At 39.2% G+C, this 13,146-nt stretch overlaps 1 protein-coding gene across 1 annotated transcript in view; it reads left to right on the forward strand.

Moving 5' to 3' along the window:
• The window catches only part of plxnd1 (plexin D1), a 106,459-nt gene that overhangs the window by 7,586 nt on the left and 85,727 nt on the right, over positions 1-13,146 (forward strand). The window contains exons 2-4 of the mRNA XM_022670750.2: positions 1,566-1,742; positions 8,064-8,195; positions 12,076-12,176. Coding sequence (XP_022526471.2) covers positions 1,566-1,742; positions 8,064-8,195; positions 12,076-12,176 — 410 coding nt within the window. The remainder of the gene's footprint in view (positions 1-1,565; positions 1,743-8,063; positions 8,196-12,075; positions 12,177-13,146) is intronic.

Genomic DNA, 13,146 nt, shown 5'->3' on the forward strand with positions numbered 1-13,146 from the left:
GCCATTCCCCCAGTCCCATCTTCACACCCCAGTTTGTCAGGTAGTAGGGCTGCAACGATTAGTTGTTATAATCGACAATGTCGATTATTCAAATTTGTAGACTACAAATTTCATTGTCGACTAGTCGTTAATTTGTAACAGTACTGCAGTACACAAAGTCCTGAGAACAGAAGTGCAATGGGAGATGGGAAATGTCTCACTCACACAGATTACACTCAACTTAGTCTATGTCTCCAAAAGTCCCCAAACACAACAGATTACACATTTACTCACTAAATCACTAAAATCAGTACTTTCCACGTTTAAACAACATCTAGACATTTAAATGCCTTTTAAATCTCGTGCTCAGATGTTTCTATTGTTTTTGAAGATGAAGGACATAATCGTTGACTAATCAAGCAATCGAAAAAATAATCCTCAGATTAGCCAAAAATAACCATTAGTTGCCGCCTTATCAGGTATAGAACACAACAGCGTGCAAATAGTGTGCTACAGCCAGAGAAACGGGCGAACTGGCTATTTTTCTGCTGACCATAGCTGGATAATTTATCACCACCATTAGCTTAGGAGAGACGTACATTTTGGACATTGAAACGTATATATTCACTGATACACAGCTACAAAGTGAGACTCGTCGATGCTTGCTACTGTGTGTTAATGTGGTAACCAGCATGTAACTCCTGTAGCCATTTCACAATAGTAAATCATTATTGAAAGATTTTATATCATAATACATGCTGGTATTATATTATTGTTCAACCCCAGCTGACATCAGATTGTTGATGGCTGTGAGTGAAATAAGGTGTTGGTTTGCTCTTCATTCTCTGCATCATGTTTGCATTTTTATGTAAAAGAGGGATTTTCAGAAATGATACTGTAGCCAGACATGTTGATCTGAATCATTTAAAACAATATTCCATAATATTCCATAATACATTATTCTTTTTTTGTTTGGAAATAGGTGTATTATTATTGAATAAGACACGTAGAGTGTATTCCACTACAGTACTGAAGAGTTTTCCCATGTCTATGTTCCAAATATATTTAATATTTACACTATATGAACAAAACTATTGGGAAACCTTCTTAACTGTTTCTTTTAAAATCAAGTGTATTTAAAAAAACACTGCTTTTATCTACCTATAATAATGGCTTTATATTAGATTTTGGAGCATTTTAAGAGAATTTGATTGCATTCGGCGACAAGCTCATGAGAAAGATCAGGCTGTTAGATGATCATCACCTCATTCTACCTCCTTCTCAACTCTCCAACTCATCCTGAATGTATTGGATGGAGCACAATATTCAAAAGAGCACCATAGAGTCCTTTTCTATTGGCAGTATCTCTTCTCATAAGCTAGATAACCTGCACAGTTGTGTCGACAATGGTTGCAACTGACTGTATCTGAATTCTTTCATTAGAAGTGATGTCCACAGTCAGTAGAACACACTGTATGGTGTGTATGTGTATCAGTTTAATTGAGACTTCACAATGCATTGTACAATTTTCCACTGGCTGCTGCTGATTTACACCCCTGCTGACAAGTGTTTGCTTTCTTTCTCAGCTCCAGCAGGAGCAGCTGAACTGTGGAGCAGCCCACCTACAGCACCCGCTGGCCCTCCAGAAGCCCCTCAGAGCCACGCCGCTGTACGAGGCACCCGGCATCAGCTCTGTCGCTGTGGACAACATCCACAACCACACCGTGGTGTTCCTGGGCAGCAGCAACGGGTGGCTGCGCAAGGTAAAAACACACAGCAACAAACAGCAGTTAGCACAAAAAAACAAGTCAGACGTTTGGGCACAGCTTATGGAAGGGTTTTTTTTGTTTATCTAAATAGCTTATTTTAAAAAAAAGCTGTCATTTGTTTCTTAGACACATTTGAACAGTTAAGCTTATGAATTTATTCTCAGACCAAATTTCAACCAAGTGGTTTTCAGGTGGCCGTAAATTGTTCAGCATATGTAGCATAAGCAACAGTGTGAGGTATTCCAAACCTGTTGGAAAAACATCCCTGGAGGCTCCTCTAGAAGCTGTTGGAGAGAATGTCAAGATTGTGCAGAGCTGTAACAAAGCAAAATGAAGACAGGGTGAAGAATGAACGTTATTCTGAAATGTGGAAATAGTGATTGGTAATAGATTTCAAATTATTACTTGTAGTAGATCTGTCCAGATACCTCATAATACAATCCTGATATGCTGACCTCATTATTACCATATATATATATATATATATATATATATATATATATATATATATATATATATAATTTTTTTTTTTTTTTAACATATTCAAATTCATTCTATGAATAATATAATATATGAGTTATATCTTTTATTGCAATGCTATTGCAAATATTTGTTCCACTTTTGAACACCAATGTTGCAATGTACGATATACCCAACATACCCCCAGTACAGCTCAGCTGTGTTCTGATCTTCTGGACACATGATCTCAATGTTTTTCTCTGCACCGACTAAATAAGATACATTAGGGAGATCTGGTGTATAGAGCATACACAGATGTGCCAAAACATTATGACATGATGCCTATTATGCTGTTAACTCTTGGCTGACCTCTGAAGGACTAGAGTCTTGGAATCCTATGGTATTTGGCACCAAGACACTGGCATTATCTCCTTAAGTCTCATAGGTTGCAAGACTGAGTGTCTCTGGATCAGACTTGTTGTTTCAGTGCATTCTAAAGCTCCCTTCTGTCACTTCCATCAGTTCAACCCAGAAAGGATTGCCTGTTTTTAATACTTCAGTGAGCCTTAGGCTAGCGAAATCCTGTCTTCAGCCTGTGATTTGTTGTTCCTTGGACCACTGTCAGTAGATACCACAAGCCTCACCATTTCAGAGGCGCTCAGACTTCGTCCACTGTCCATAATAATTTAATAACTCTTTACAGGGCTTTGCTTCTGCCCATTTCTACCACAACCAACATGTTAACTAGAGAACTATCAATGAGAACTAACCCAGTTGTTATGAGATAATCATTGTCATTAACTTGCTCTCCAAGAGCTCATCATTTTTTGGCATCAATGGTGGCAAGTCTAATAAGCAAGTCTGTAAGTCTCCATTTTATTTACTCCACATGTCCACAGGATGATGAAATTTATGGCTCTATTGGAACAGTTAGGATAATTTTGGGACAACTGACCAGTCCCTGTTCCGTCTTCCCATGCTTTGCTTCATGGCAGCTTTTGTGAGGCTGAACCAGCTTTAGAAGATATTGGCAAAGATCCCAGTTAAACTAATGAGACATAAGAATCCAAACCTTGCAGCTTAATTAACTACAGTCACTACAATAATGTTAGTTCAACCCTGCAGTGGACTGGAGCTGATTACACATAGACTCCCATAGGTCTACCAGTCAAAATGGCAAAATGGGAACCAGAAAAAAAACAGAAAGTAAACTTTTACACACACTCAACACTCAACATGCACCAGTGAGAAGAGGCAGTCAATTGCCTACAGCGTACTCTTAACCAGAAACAACCGTGCACCTGGAGAACAACATAAGGCACTGAGAAGTTGACCCAGCACAAAGTGCCAATCTATATCAGTCATACACACATTTACAGATTCACACACACACCCCACCAGAGCGATTATAATGTATCTAATTTACCTGATTTTCATGTTTTTGGACTGTGGGAGGAAACCAGATTCCACAGAGGAAACCCACACTGGCACAAGGAAAACATGGAAACTCCACCCAGATAGGGACTTGAACCCAAGACCCAGAGCAGCAGTGGTGGGAGGCAAACAAATTGGGTTAGCTATACATGCCTCACATGGGTATGTTATCTGAGTATGTGTCTCTTTAAGAGACCCACATGTGTGCAGATTTAGGACCTTAAGCATTTTTGAGACCTACAAAACAAAGTTTTGCTGGCCTGGTTTTCTTCTTTCTCGTCTATAAAAGATTGTGTTGTGTCTAGCGTGTGCTCATAGGGGGCTCTTTAACAGACCCTTGCAGTCGGCTGAGGCTTAACGCTGGAGAGCGGGCAGGTGGGGTGCAGGCAGGTGGGCTGTGGTTATGGAAATATAACGCTGCCTTAGTGTGGGGAATTATGCGCAAACGCGGTACCTTATTTAACAACCTTTTGACCTTTTCTTTGAGGGTTCTCTCTTTGTGTTTCCATCTCTCTCTCACACACACATACACACACACACACACACACACACATTTACCTTTACATTCTTGCCAAAGCGACACTCAGCAGAACTCCAGTCTTGAAACCATCTGCAGACGCCCTGCCTACAGAGAGGGGTGGGGGGGAATATTCCTTAATTAGGCGAAATTCCAGCGCTGTGTCTCATTCCCGTATGGAATCACCTCTTAGTGGGAGCTTCAAAGTCGGAAAAAGCCACGGAGGGTCGCTCAGCAGCATCGGAAAAATTCTATTAAAAGTGGGAGCGGCCTGTGTGAGCGAGGCTATTGTGTTATTGTATTGTTTGGAAGAGCCTCATCTGTCTCCAGAGAGAGAGAGAGAGAGAGAGAGAGAGAGTGACAGAGACAGAAGAAAGAAAGTGAGAGAGAAAGAAAGAGAGAGAGAAAGAGTGAGAGACAGAGAGATTGAGAAAGATGGAAAGAGAGAAAGATAGGGACAGAGAGAGAGTGAAATAGAGAAAGAGAGAGAGACAGAGACAGAAAGAAAGAGAGAGAGAGAGGAGAGAGAGAGCGAGAGAGAGAGAGAGAGAGAAATGGGACCTGTTTGGCTGCAGGGTGTCGTGTTTTAGTCCAAAAAAACCTTTTTGTTTCCACGCCAGGATGTGGAGATGTGTACTGGTTGAGTAATTGCTTGCTTCTATTGCATGTGCTGTGCAGAGCCCGGTATGTGTAAAGTGTGTGTGTGTGTGTGTGTGTGAGAGAGAGAGACAGAGAGTGAGAGAGAGAAAGGTTTGTAGCGAGTGATGGACATTAGTCACAGATATATGTCCTGATTTAAAGGAAAATTCAGAGTAAATCAGGAATAATCTACAACAGCATAATACTGACTCTATAACAGGGACATGCAATGTGGCCCTAAAATAATATAATACTGAATCACAGTACAAATGATGAACTCTGGAATCTCTGTATTTCTCACTCTGTGCAGCTGCACAGAACATTATGTGCAACATGGGCCAGTTGGAGGTGGAGGAACTCTGGGAACAAATGATGCTCATCTCATCTTGTTAACTTAAACCAAGGAAGACTTGCTTTTGGTTTTGAAATGTGTTTTGATTGGAAGAATAGTTTGGGCTCAGGATTGTTGTCAGATTTAAGCTCAGGCTTTGAAAACATAAAGGTAGTTACCGATCACTGTATTCATTTTCCTAAAACGTGAAAGAAGCATAGGTCTGTTTTATTCCAGCACGTTTGCATGTAATTCACGCTATTAAACGGTTGTTTTATGGTTGTGTCTATATATAAGAGCACTATAGAGATAAGTAACCACTTGATACTTTTGTCCATATAGTGTGTGTGTATGTGTGTGTGTGTGAGCACCCTGTGGGCAGTTGTTTGCTGCTCTAATGGTTGTGGTGGTGTATGTAATGTAATTGTGGATGGTGAGTTGGGCTTCAGATTGAGTTACTGGTCAACCACTGCTTACACTACTGTCTAAATCAGATCATACTCTCCCTCTCTCTCTTACTTTATCTGTCTCTCTACTCTTTTCTCTCTCTCTCTCTCTCTACTCCTTTCTCTCTCTCTCTACTCCTTTCTCTTGCTCTCTCTTTCTACCTGTCTCTATCTCCACACCCCCCTACCCATCAAAAGTAAGACATAAGCATTAGGAAATCATTCAGTCATGACATGTAGTTATATTACTGTGTAAGTATCCGTTACTAATAATGAACTATTAATTTATCTGTTAACAGTCTGAACAGTCCATAAACCTATCTGTCCATCTATCAGCATGTCCACACTGTGGAGCTAAAGTTCAGTCAGATCTGTCTGTCTGTCTGTCTGTCTGTCTGTCTTTAGATACAGTTTATGGACAAAATATTAAGACACTTAAAAGTATTCAGACACCTGTGCTAAACAAGCTTCCTTTTTTACCTATTTATATATCTGTTTCTATATGTATGTATGTATGTATGTGTGTATATACAGTATATGTACAGTATATATGTGTCTTTCTGACTGTTTATCTGTTTGTACATCCATCCTGTCTTCCTATCCATCCTACATCTCTGTCCATTCATACTCTCACCTATTTATAAATCCATCCATTCATCCACCCCGCCCCCCCATGAATCCATCCATTCATTTATCCTTCCATCCATCCATCCATCCATCCATCCATCCATCCATCCATCCATCCATCCATCCATCCATCTGTCTTACAGTGCACTTACCAGCAGACGCATGCTACAGGACACAGGCTCAGTCTTTAGTGCTCTTAGTCCTCAGGGTTTTTATATTCACTATTCCTTCTTTCACCTCTCCCTCTCTCAATCTCTTCCTCCGTCTCTCTCTCCCTTCATCTCCCTCCATCTCTTTCTCTCTTTCTTTGTCCTTTTACTGTCTTTTTTAGATGTCCGTCTGTCGCTCCTGATGCCAAAGTATCTAAAAAAAGGGCCTTTGATTAGAGAATGAAACACACAAACACACACACCAAAAAAACACACACACACACACACACACACATACAGGCGCAAAAGGACACACGCATGCACATGCGCGCACAGCCTGGTGCAGCTGAGTGACTTTGAAAGAAATGCTTGTTTGATGTTCTGGTAGCGAGACACACTGACCCCGCCGCAGAGCAGGTGGTGTAGTGTGCTTGTGTCTGTGTGAGTGTTTGAGTGTGTGTGTGTGTGTGATTTGGTGTGTTATTTGACGGTGCTGATCTTTGGCCCCTCCACTGCTGGTACTTTATTGTGTTACCTGGGCCATCTGGAGCATCCCCGTCAGTCTATTACTTTCTATCAGTTTGTTGTCCGTAGAATTATTTTCCTTTACAGTACAGTAAAGTTCAACAAGTTTAACAAGAAGAAAAGAAAAATTTCAAGAACTTTGAAAGTGTCCTCAAGTGCAGTCGCAAAAAGTCCATTAAAAATGTTTTGATGATAAAACTGGCACAGGAAAAGAAGAGCAAGAGAATAGAATTTTAATCAGTTACATAAAATATGTTTTTGAAACAGTATTTTAACCTACAAAATATTTTGAGTATTTTAGAGTATTTATCAAGATCTGAGCCTGGTTTTGTGTGACAGAATTACAAAATGACCAAAGAGTGAATAGTCTCTCCTGTAAGAGCTGTAGTACTGGCCCAAATCAAGCACTAGTTTTAATTAAAACTTGGCCTAAAATTAACCCAGACCTGTGTGAGTAAGTGCTTAAGTATAAAGCATAAAAATTATTTATGCTATCACACCACTCCTGTAGTTTTTTTCACAGAATTCTGGATTCATATTGCCTGTCAAAAGTTACATATGAGTGGATAATCATCAGTTAGCTTCACTTCATTTTAGTCCCAGAGAAGCAATTAGCACTTTTACAGTGCTAACATATGCATGTTTCCAAGTGTCACATTTTGGCAGCCATCCTAGCAAATGTGTCAGATGCCACAGAGTTTTACTGAAGACTGATCTACTGAATCACAGTAAAGGTAATTAGTGTTATTAACCCTGTTAAACTGTGTCGTGTCACTGTGAATCTCAGCACCAGAAACCCTTTAGCCCTACCTGATGCCCTGTGGGGAATCTGTTCTGAGACTTTAACATATTTCAGCAGTTCAGCTCATGCTATTATCTTTACTCCTGGCTGTTCATTTTGTCCATGGTAATGGTCATACGTCTGTGACCTATAGATCAAAATAACGTCTGCATGTGAGCCAGCAATGAGAAATACGTAAAGACAGGATGTGCATGTCTACCTTTATTACATCACTGTAACAGAAGCACTGAAATATCACAGTATTGGTGGAGAACTGTGGAAGTTATGGCTTTTTTGCATTGTCTTTAAAAAGGTGTATTTGTTTGAAGTAGAATTGTGTAATGCTGTATTGTAACATATGGTCTCTGATCGCTGAGTAATGATGCTGTTGTTTATTTTCTGAACAGCTGTCGCTGCTGCGAAACTTCACCGTGGCCAATCAGTGGCCGCTGAGACTCGCTGCAGGAGAATCAGTTCATCACATCATGACCTTTGATCCCAACGACAGAAACTACCTGTACCTCATGACAACACACCATGTGAGTATTAATATCACACACACACACACACACACACATACTCACACACCTGCACACACCAGTAATTTCATCAACAGTAGAAACAGTAGAAATAACTAACATTTTTATTCATAAGTGTTCATTATTTTCCCAGTAAAAATCTGATACTTACATTTATCTTCTGAAAAATAATATATGATAAATATTACAGTGCATCTGGAAAGTATTCACAGCACTGTCCTTTTTCCACATTTTGTTGTGTTACAGCCTTATTCCAAATTGTATTAAATTAATCTCTTTCCTCAAAATTCTACACAAAATACCCCATTATGACCATGTGAAAAAAGTTTTCTTGAGAGTTTTGAAAATGTATTAAAATGAAAAAACAAAAAAATCATATTTACAAAAGTATTCACAGCCTTTGCTTAATATTTTGTAGAACCACCCTTGGCAGCAACTACAGCCTCAAGTCTTTTTGAATATGATGCCACAAGCTTGGCACACCTCTCTTTAGGCAGTTTTGCCCATTCTTCTTTGCAGTACCTCTGAAGCTCCATCAGGTTGGATGGGAGACGTCTGTTCACAGCCATTTTCAGAGCTCTCCAGAGATGTTTAATCAGATTCAAGTCTGGGCTCTGGCTGGGCCACTCCAGGACATTCACAGAGCGGTCCTGAAGCCACTCCTTTGAGATCTTGGCTGTGTGCTTCGGATCGTTGTCCTGCTGAAAAATGAACCGTCGCCCCAGTCTGAGGTCAAGACCGCTCTGGAGCAGGTTTTCATTCAGGATGTCTCTGTACATTGCTGCATTCATCTTTCCCTCTATCCTGACTAGTCTGCCAGTTCCTGCTGCTGAAAAACATCCTCATAGCATGATGCTGCCACCACCATGCTTGACAGCAATCAATGGAATTTGCCAAAAGGCACCTAAAGGACTCTCAGACCAGAGAATTTTGTTTCTCATGGTCTGAGAGTCCTTCAGGTGCCTTTTGGCAAATTCCAGACTGGCTGCCTTGTGTCTTTTACTAAGAAGTGGCTGGCCACTCTGCCATACAGGCCTGATTGGTGGATTGCTGCAGAGATGGTTGTCCTTCTGCAAGGTTCTCCTCTCTCCACAGAGGAACGCTGGAGCTCTGACAGAGTGACCAGCGGGTCCTTGGTCACATCCCTGACCAAGGCCCTTCTCCCCCGATCGCTCAATTTAGACGGCCGGCCAGCTCTAGAAAGAGTCCTGGTGGTATCAGAAGTTTTTCTGTATTCTTCCCCAGATTTGTGCCTTGAGACAATTTTGTCTCGGAGGTCTACAGACAATTCCTTTGACTTCATGCTTGGTGTTTGCACTCTGACATTAAGTCAACTGTGGGACCTTATATAGACAGGTGTGTGCCTTTCCAAATCATGTCCAATCAACTGAATTTACTACAGGTGGACTCCATTTAAGCTGTAGAAACATCTCAAGGATGATCAGTGGAAACAGGATGCACCTGAGCTCATTTTTGAGCTTCACGGCGAAGGCTGTGAATACTTACGTAAATGTGATTTCTTATTTTTTTATTTTTAATACATTTTCAGAACTCTCAAGATTATTTTTTTCACATGGTCATAATGTATAAGGCTGTAACGTAACAAAATGTGAAAAAAAGGAAGCGCTGTGAATACTTTACGGATGCACTGTAAATGTTCTCAGTCACATCAAAAAAAGGAAAAAAAAACAGCACAAAGCAAAATAAAAAATATTAAAACAGTATTTAATAAAAAATGAAAATGTATAAATCCTTATTATTTCTACTTTTTGTAAATGATCTAATTTTAAAAACAATATCTGCAGTAATCCATGTTCTTACTACATGCATTAGTACTTACAATATTTAAAGCCTGTTACACTAATATGCCAAATGTGATAGTAACATGATCATTGTATCATGTCCCATGACTTTTGCCACATCGCATTGAAGCTAAAGAAGGCTGCACTGCGTTGTGATTTCTGCAGAGTCACTTGTCTGTTTATACTGCTGGTCAAAGGCATTACCACTTGCTGTGCTGTTTACTGTGAGTGTTAAAGGGAGATCTGGTGTGAATGGACTTGGGGTGTAGTAAAACCTTGATAATGAGTTCAAACAGAAAATGCCACCTCTGTTCTCCCCCAGCATTTCCAAATACTGCGCCCAACACTCCCAACAGGCCACAATACCAGTGATAGGGGCATAGTGTTACCCACCATTTAGAAGCTTAAAGTAGCTCCACACTTCATTGATAGAATTCTGAGAGCCCCGACATTTAAAATGAGGCACTGAGAGCTTTAAAAGATGTGCATCAAAATGATATGGTATAGTGTAATAGTGTAATAATAATAATAATAATAATAATAATAATAATAATAATAATAATCTGAAAGCAACACCATGCCATAGAGGGCAAATTTACACCAATTTCGTAGAGAAAACCGTAGAGACTGAAACACGGCCTGTTAAACAGAGTAAGTGCGAGAGAGAAATAGAGAGAGAAAGAGAAAGAGAGAGAGAGAGAGAGAAAGAGAGAGAGAAAATGTAATTAGAAGAGAGAGAAAGTGATTCATCTTCACATGCATGTAGCTGTCCACTGCAGACACTATGCTCATGAATCCAAAATGCACATTACATACTGAAAATATCAGATTATACTCATCAATAACTGCAGACAATTAAATTACCTTGATCAGTTATGACAGAGAAAACAATTATAATATTAATAAGATTATCCTAGTTTGATTCTAAAGAGAGAAAATAAGCTATAACCATATTTTCCTGCTTTGAGATATTATTTAAGCTAGACTGCAGAATCACATGGTTATGATTGGCCTATCATCAGGCCATTATTCTACTGCTCTCTTTTCTTCTATCTCTCTCTCTCTCTCTCTCTCTCTCTCTCTCTCAACACTCACACATACACCTCTTTATAGTGGTTTAGTGGTGGGTGTAAAGTGTGAAGGGAGGTTGTTAGGCGTGTCGTATCTGTGGAGGGAAGAGCGAGGAGTTTATTGTGGGGTGTGAAATTGAAGGTGGATGTGCGATCGTGTGTAAGACCAACGTGTGAGCCCAAAGCGCAAGATTACAAAATCAAAGTTTGACCTGGCACACTGTTTAAACATATGCTGTATGTGTGAGTGAGCGAGTCTGAGCGTTCCTGACGCATTTACACTGTCATCACTGTCATAATACAACCTAATAATAGCTTCAATATGATCACTTTATAACAGCCTCTGAAACTGTTCAAGATGAAAATTAAAGCAACAGTGTGTGAGTTTTGGGGATTTGGGGATTTAGAGACCTCTCTGGTGAGAGTGAGTAATTGCAATGTAAATACATTGCTGTGTTTAGGATTTTGTCATTTTAAGTTTATTGTTTTGTTCGTTTATAAAATACTGCTGGAATGTAGATAGCAATTACATTCAACAAACCTACCAGATCATTTTTTACTGCTGCTTTAAGGTTTTACTCTGAACTACAACTGATTTATTTATAAACAGCTGATGTATTTTGTTTATAAATTCAATAGAAACTAAACCCCAAATGTAAAACAAACAAACAAACAAACAGAAAATAAATACAGAAATGTACAAATATGAGAATAGAAGTTCAATTTTAAAGAATAAACAAAACATATGTTAAAATAGATTTTAATTAAAAGGCTGGATTTAAAAAACATTTCTCACCGCACAAAATTTATTTTACATTTTTAATAGTGTAAAAACAATAGAGTGATAATGACAACAATGATAAAACAGTGCTATGATACTCACCTAAGTGTCTGTATTTCGTTGACAGGTATTAAATAGTATATAATATTTAATATATTCTATATATTTGAATATATTCATATAATATATTCATATACTATGTGAATAAATGCATTTTTTTTCTGCAGCTGTTCCGGGTTCAGGTGGCTGCGTGTGATCAGTACTCCTCGTGCAGTGACTGTCTCAGTGCTAGTGATGCGTACTGCGGCTGGTGCACACTGGAGAGCAGGTAAGACTTCATGGTGTTTGATAATTGAAGTGCCCGAGAAGAAACTCAGTCAACCTGTGTAACTCGATTTTGAGAGGCTGTTTATTTGTATTTCCTCTTTTTAGATAGTTTTAAAGTTCTCAGTTTTGTGAACAGAAATGGAGAAGAGCATATAGAAAAAAAGGTTATATAAGCAAAAGTTTTTGAATTTTTTTTCATATTTCTGATGTTTTTAAGGTTTTTAATATGTGCCTGCAAAGCTTGTAGGTTTTTTTTTTTGGCTCCTGTTTTGCGACTCTTGCCAGGATTTCTGAGTGTGTCTTTCTGTTTTCTGTTTCTGAGTGTGTCTTTCTGACATGCAGTTTTTCTGCTATTGGTATTTATTATTTTAGTAGAATCCAGTAGAAAGGAACTGTCTGACAGTCCCCACAGTTCACACTGTGTACACTTCAATAGAGAACATTTACCCAATCAGAAAGCTTTCTATGTCATACTCTCTGTATGAACACCCTGTCACTCACTCGTTCTGTCTCATTTAATCACTCTGTATAAGAACTGTATGAGAAAGACTGATATGCAATATTATTAAGAATCCAATGAGTTGCAGGAGAGGTGGGATGTCTGTGTTCTGTTGGCATAACTTTTCTACTGGGACTAGACACACTGTGTGTGCATTTGCACATCTGTGTCAGTAATTGGTGTAACTTAAAGTCGCTAAATGCATTTATTAGAATATAGAATACAGTTGCAAGAAAAAGTATGTGAACCCTTTGGGGATTACTTGGATCTCTGCATCAATTGGTCATTAAATGTTGTATGTGAACCCATAGGCTAATGACTTTTCTAAGATCTAATTGGAGCCAGGATGTGATGAGATTGGATGTGTTGGTTAAAGCTGCCCTGCCCTATAAAAAACACACACCAGTTTTGAGTTTGCTGTTCTTAAGAAGCACTGCTTGATGTGAATCATGACTCACACAAAAGAGCCCTC

Source organism: Astyanax mexicanus, chromosome 12, assembly GCF_023375975.1.
Source record: "Astyanax mexicanus isolate ESR-SI-001 chromosome 12, AstMex3_surface, whole genome shotgun sequence".
Classification (NCBI taxonomy): Eukaryota; Metazoa; Chordata; class Actinopteri; order Characiformes; family Acestrorhamphidae; genus Astyanax; species Astyanax mexicanus.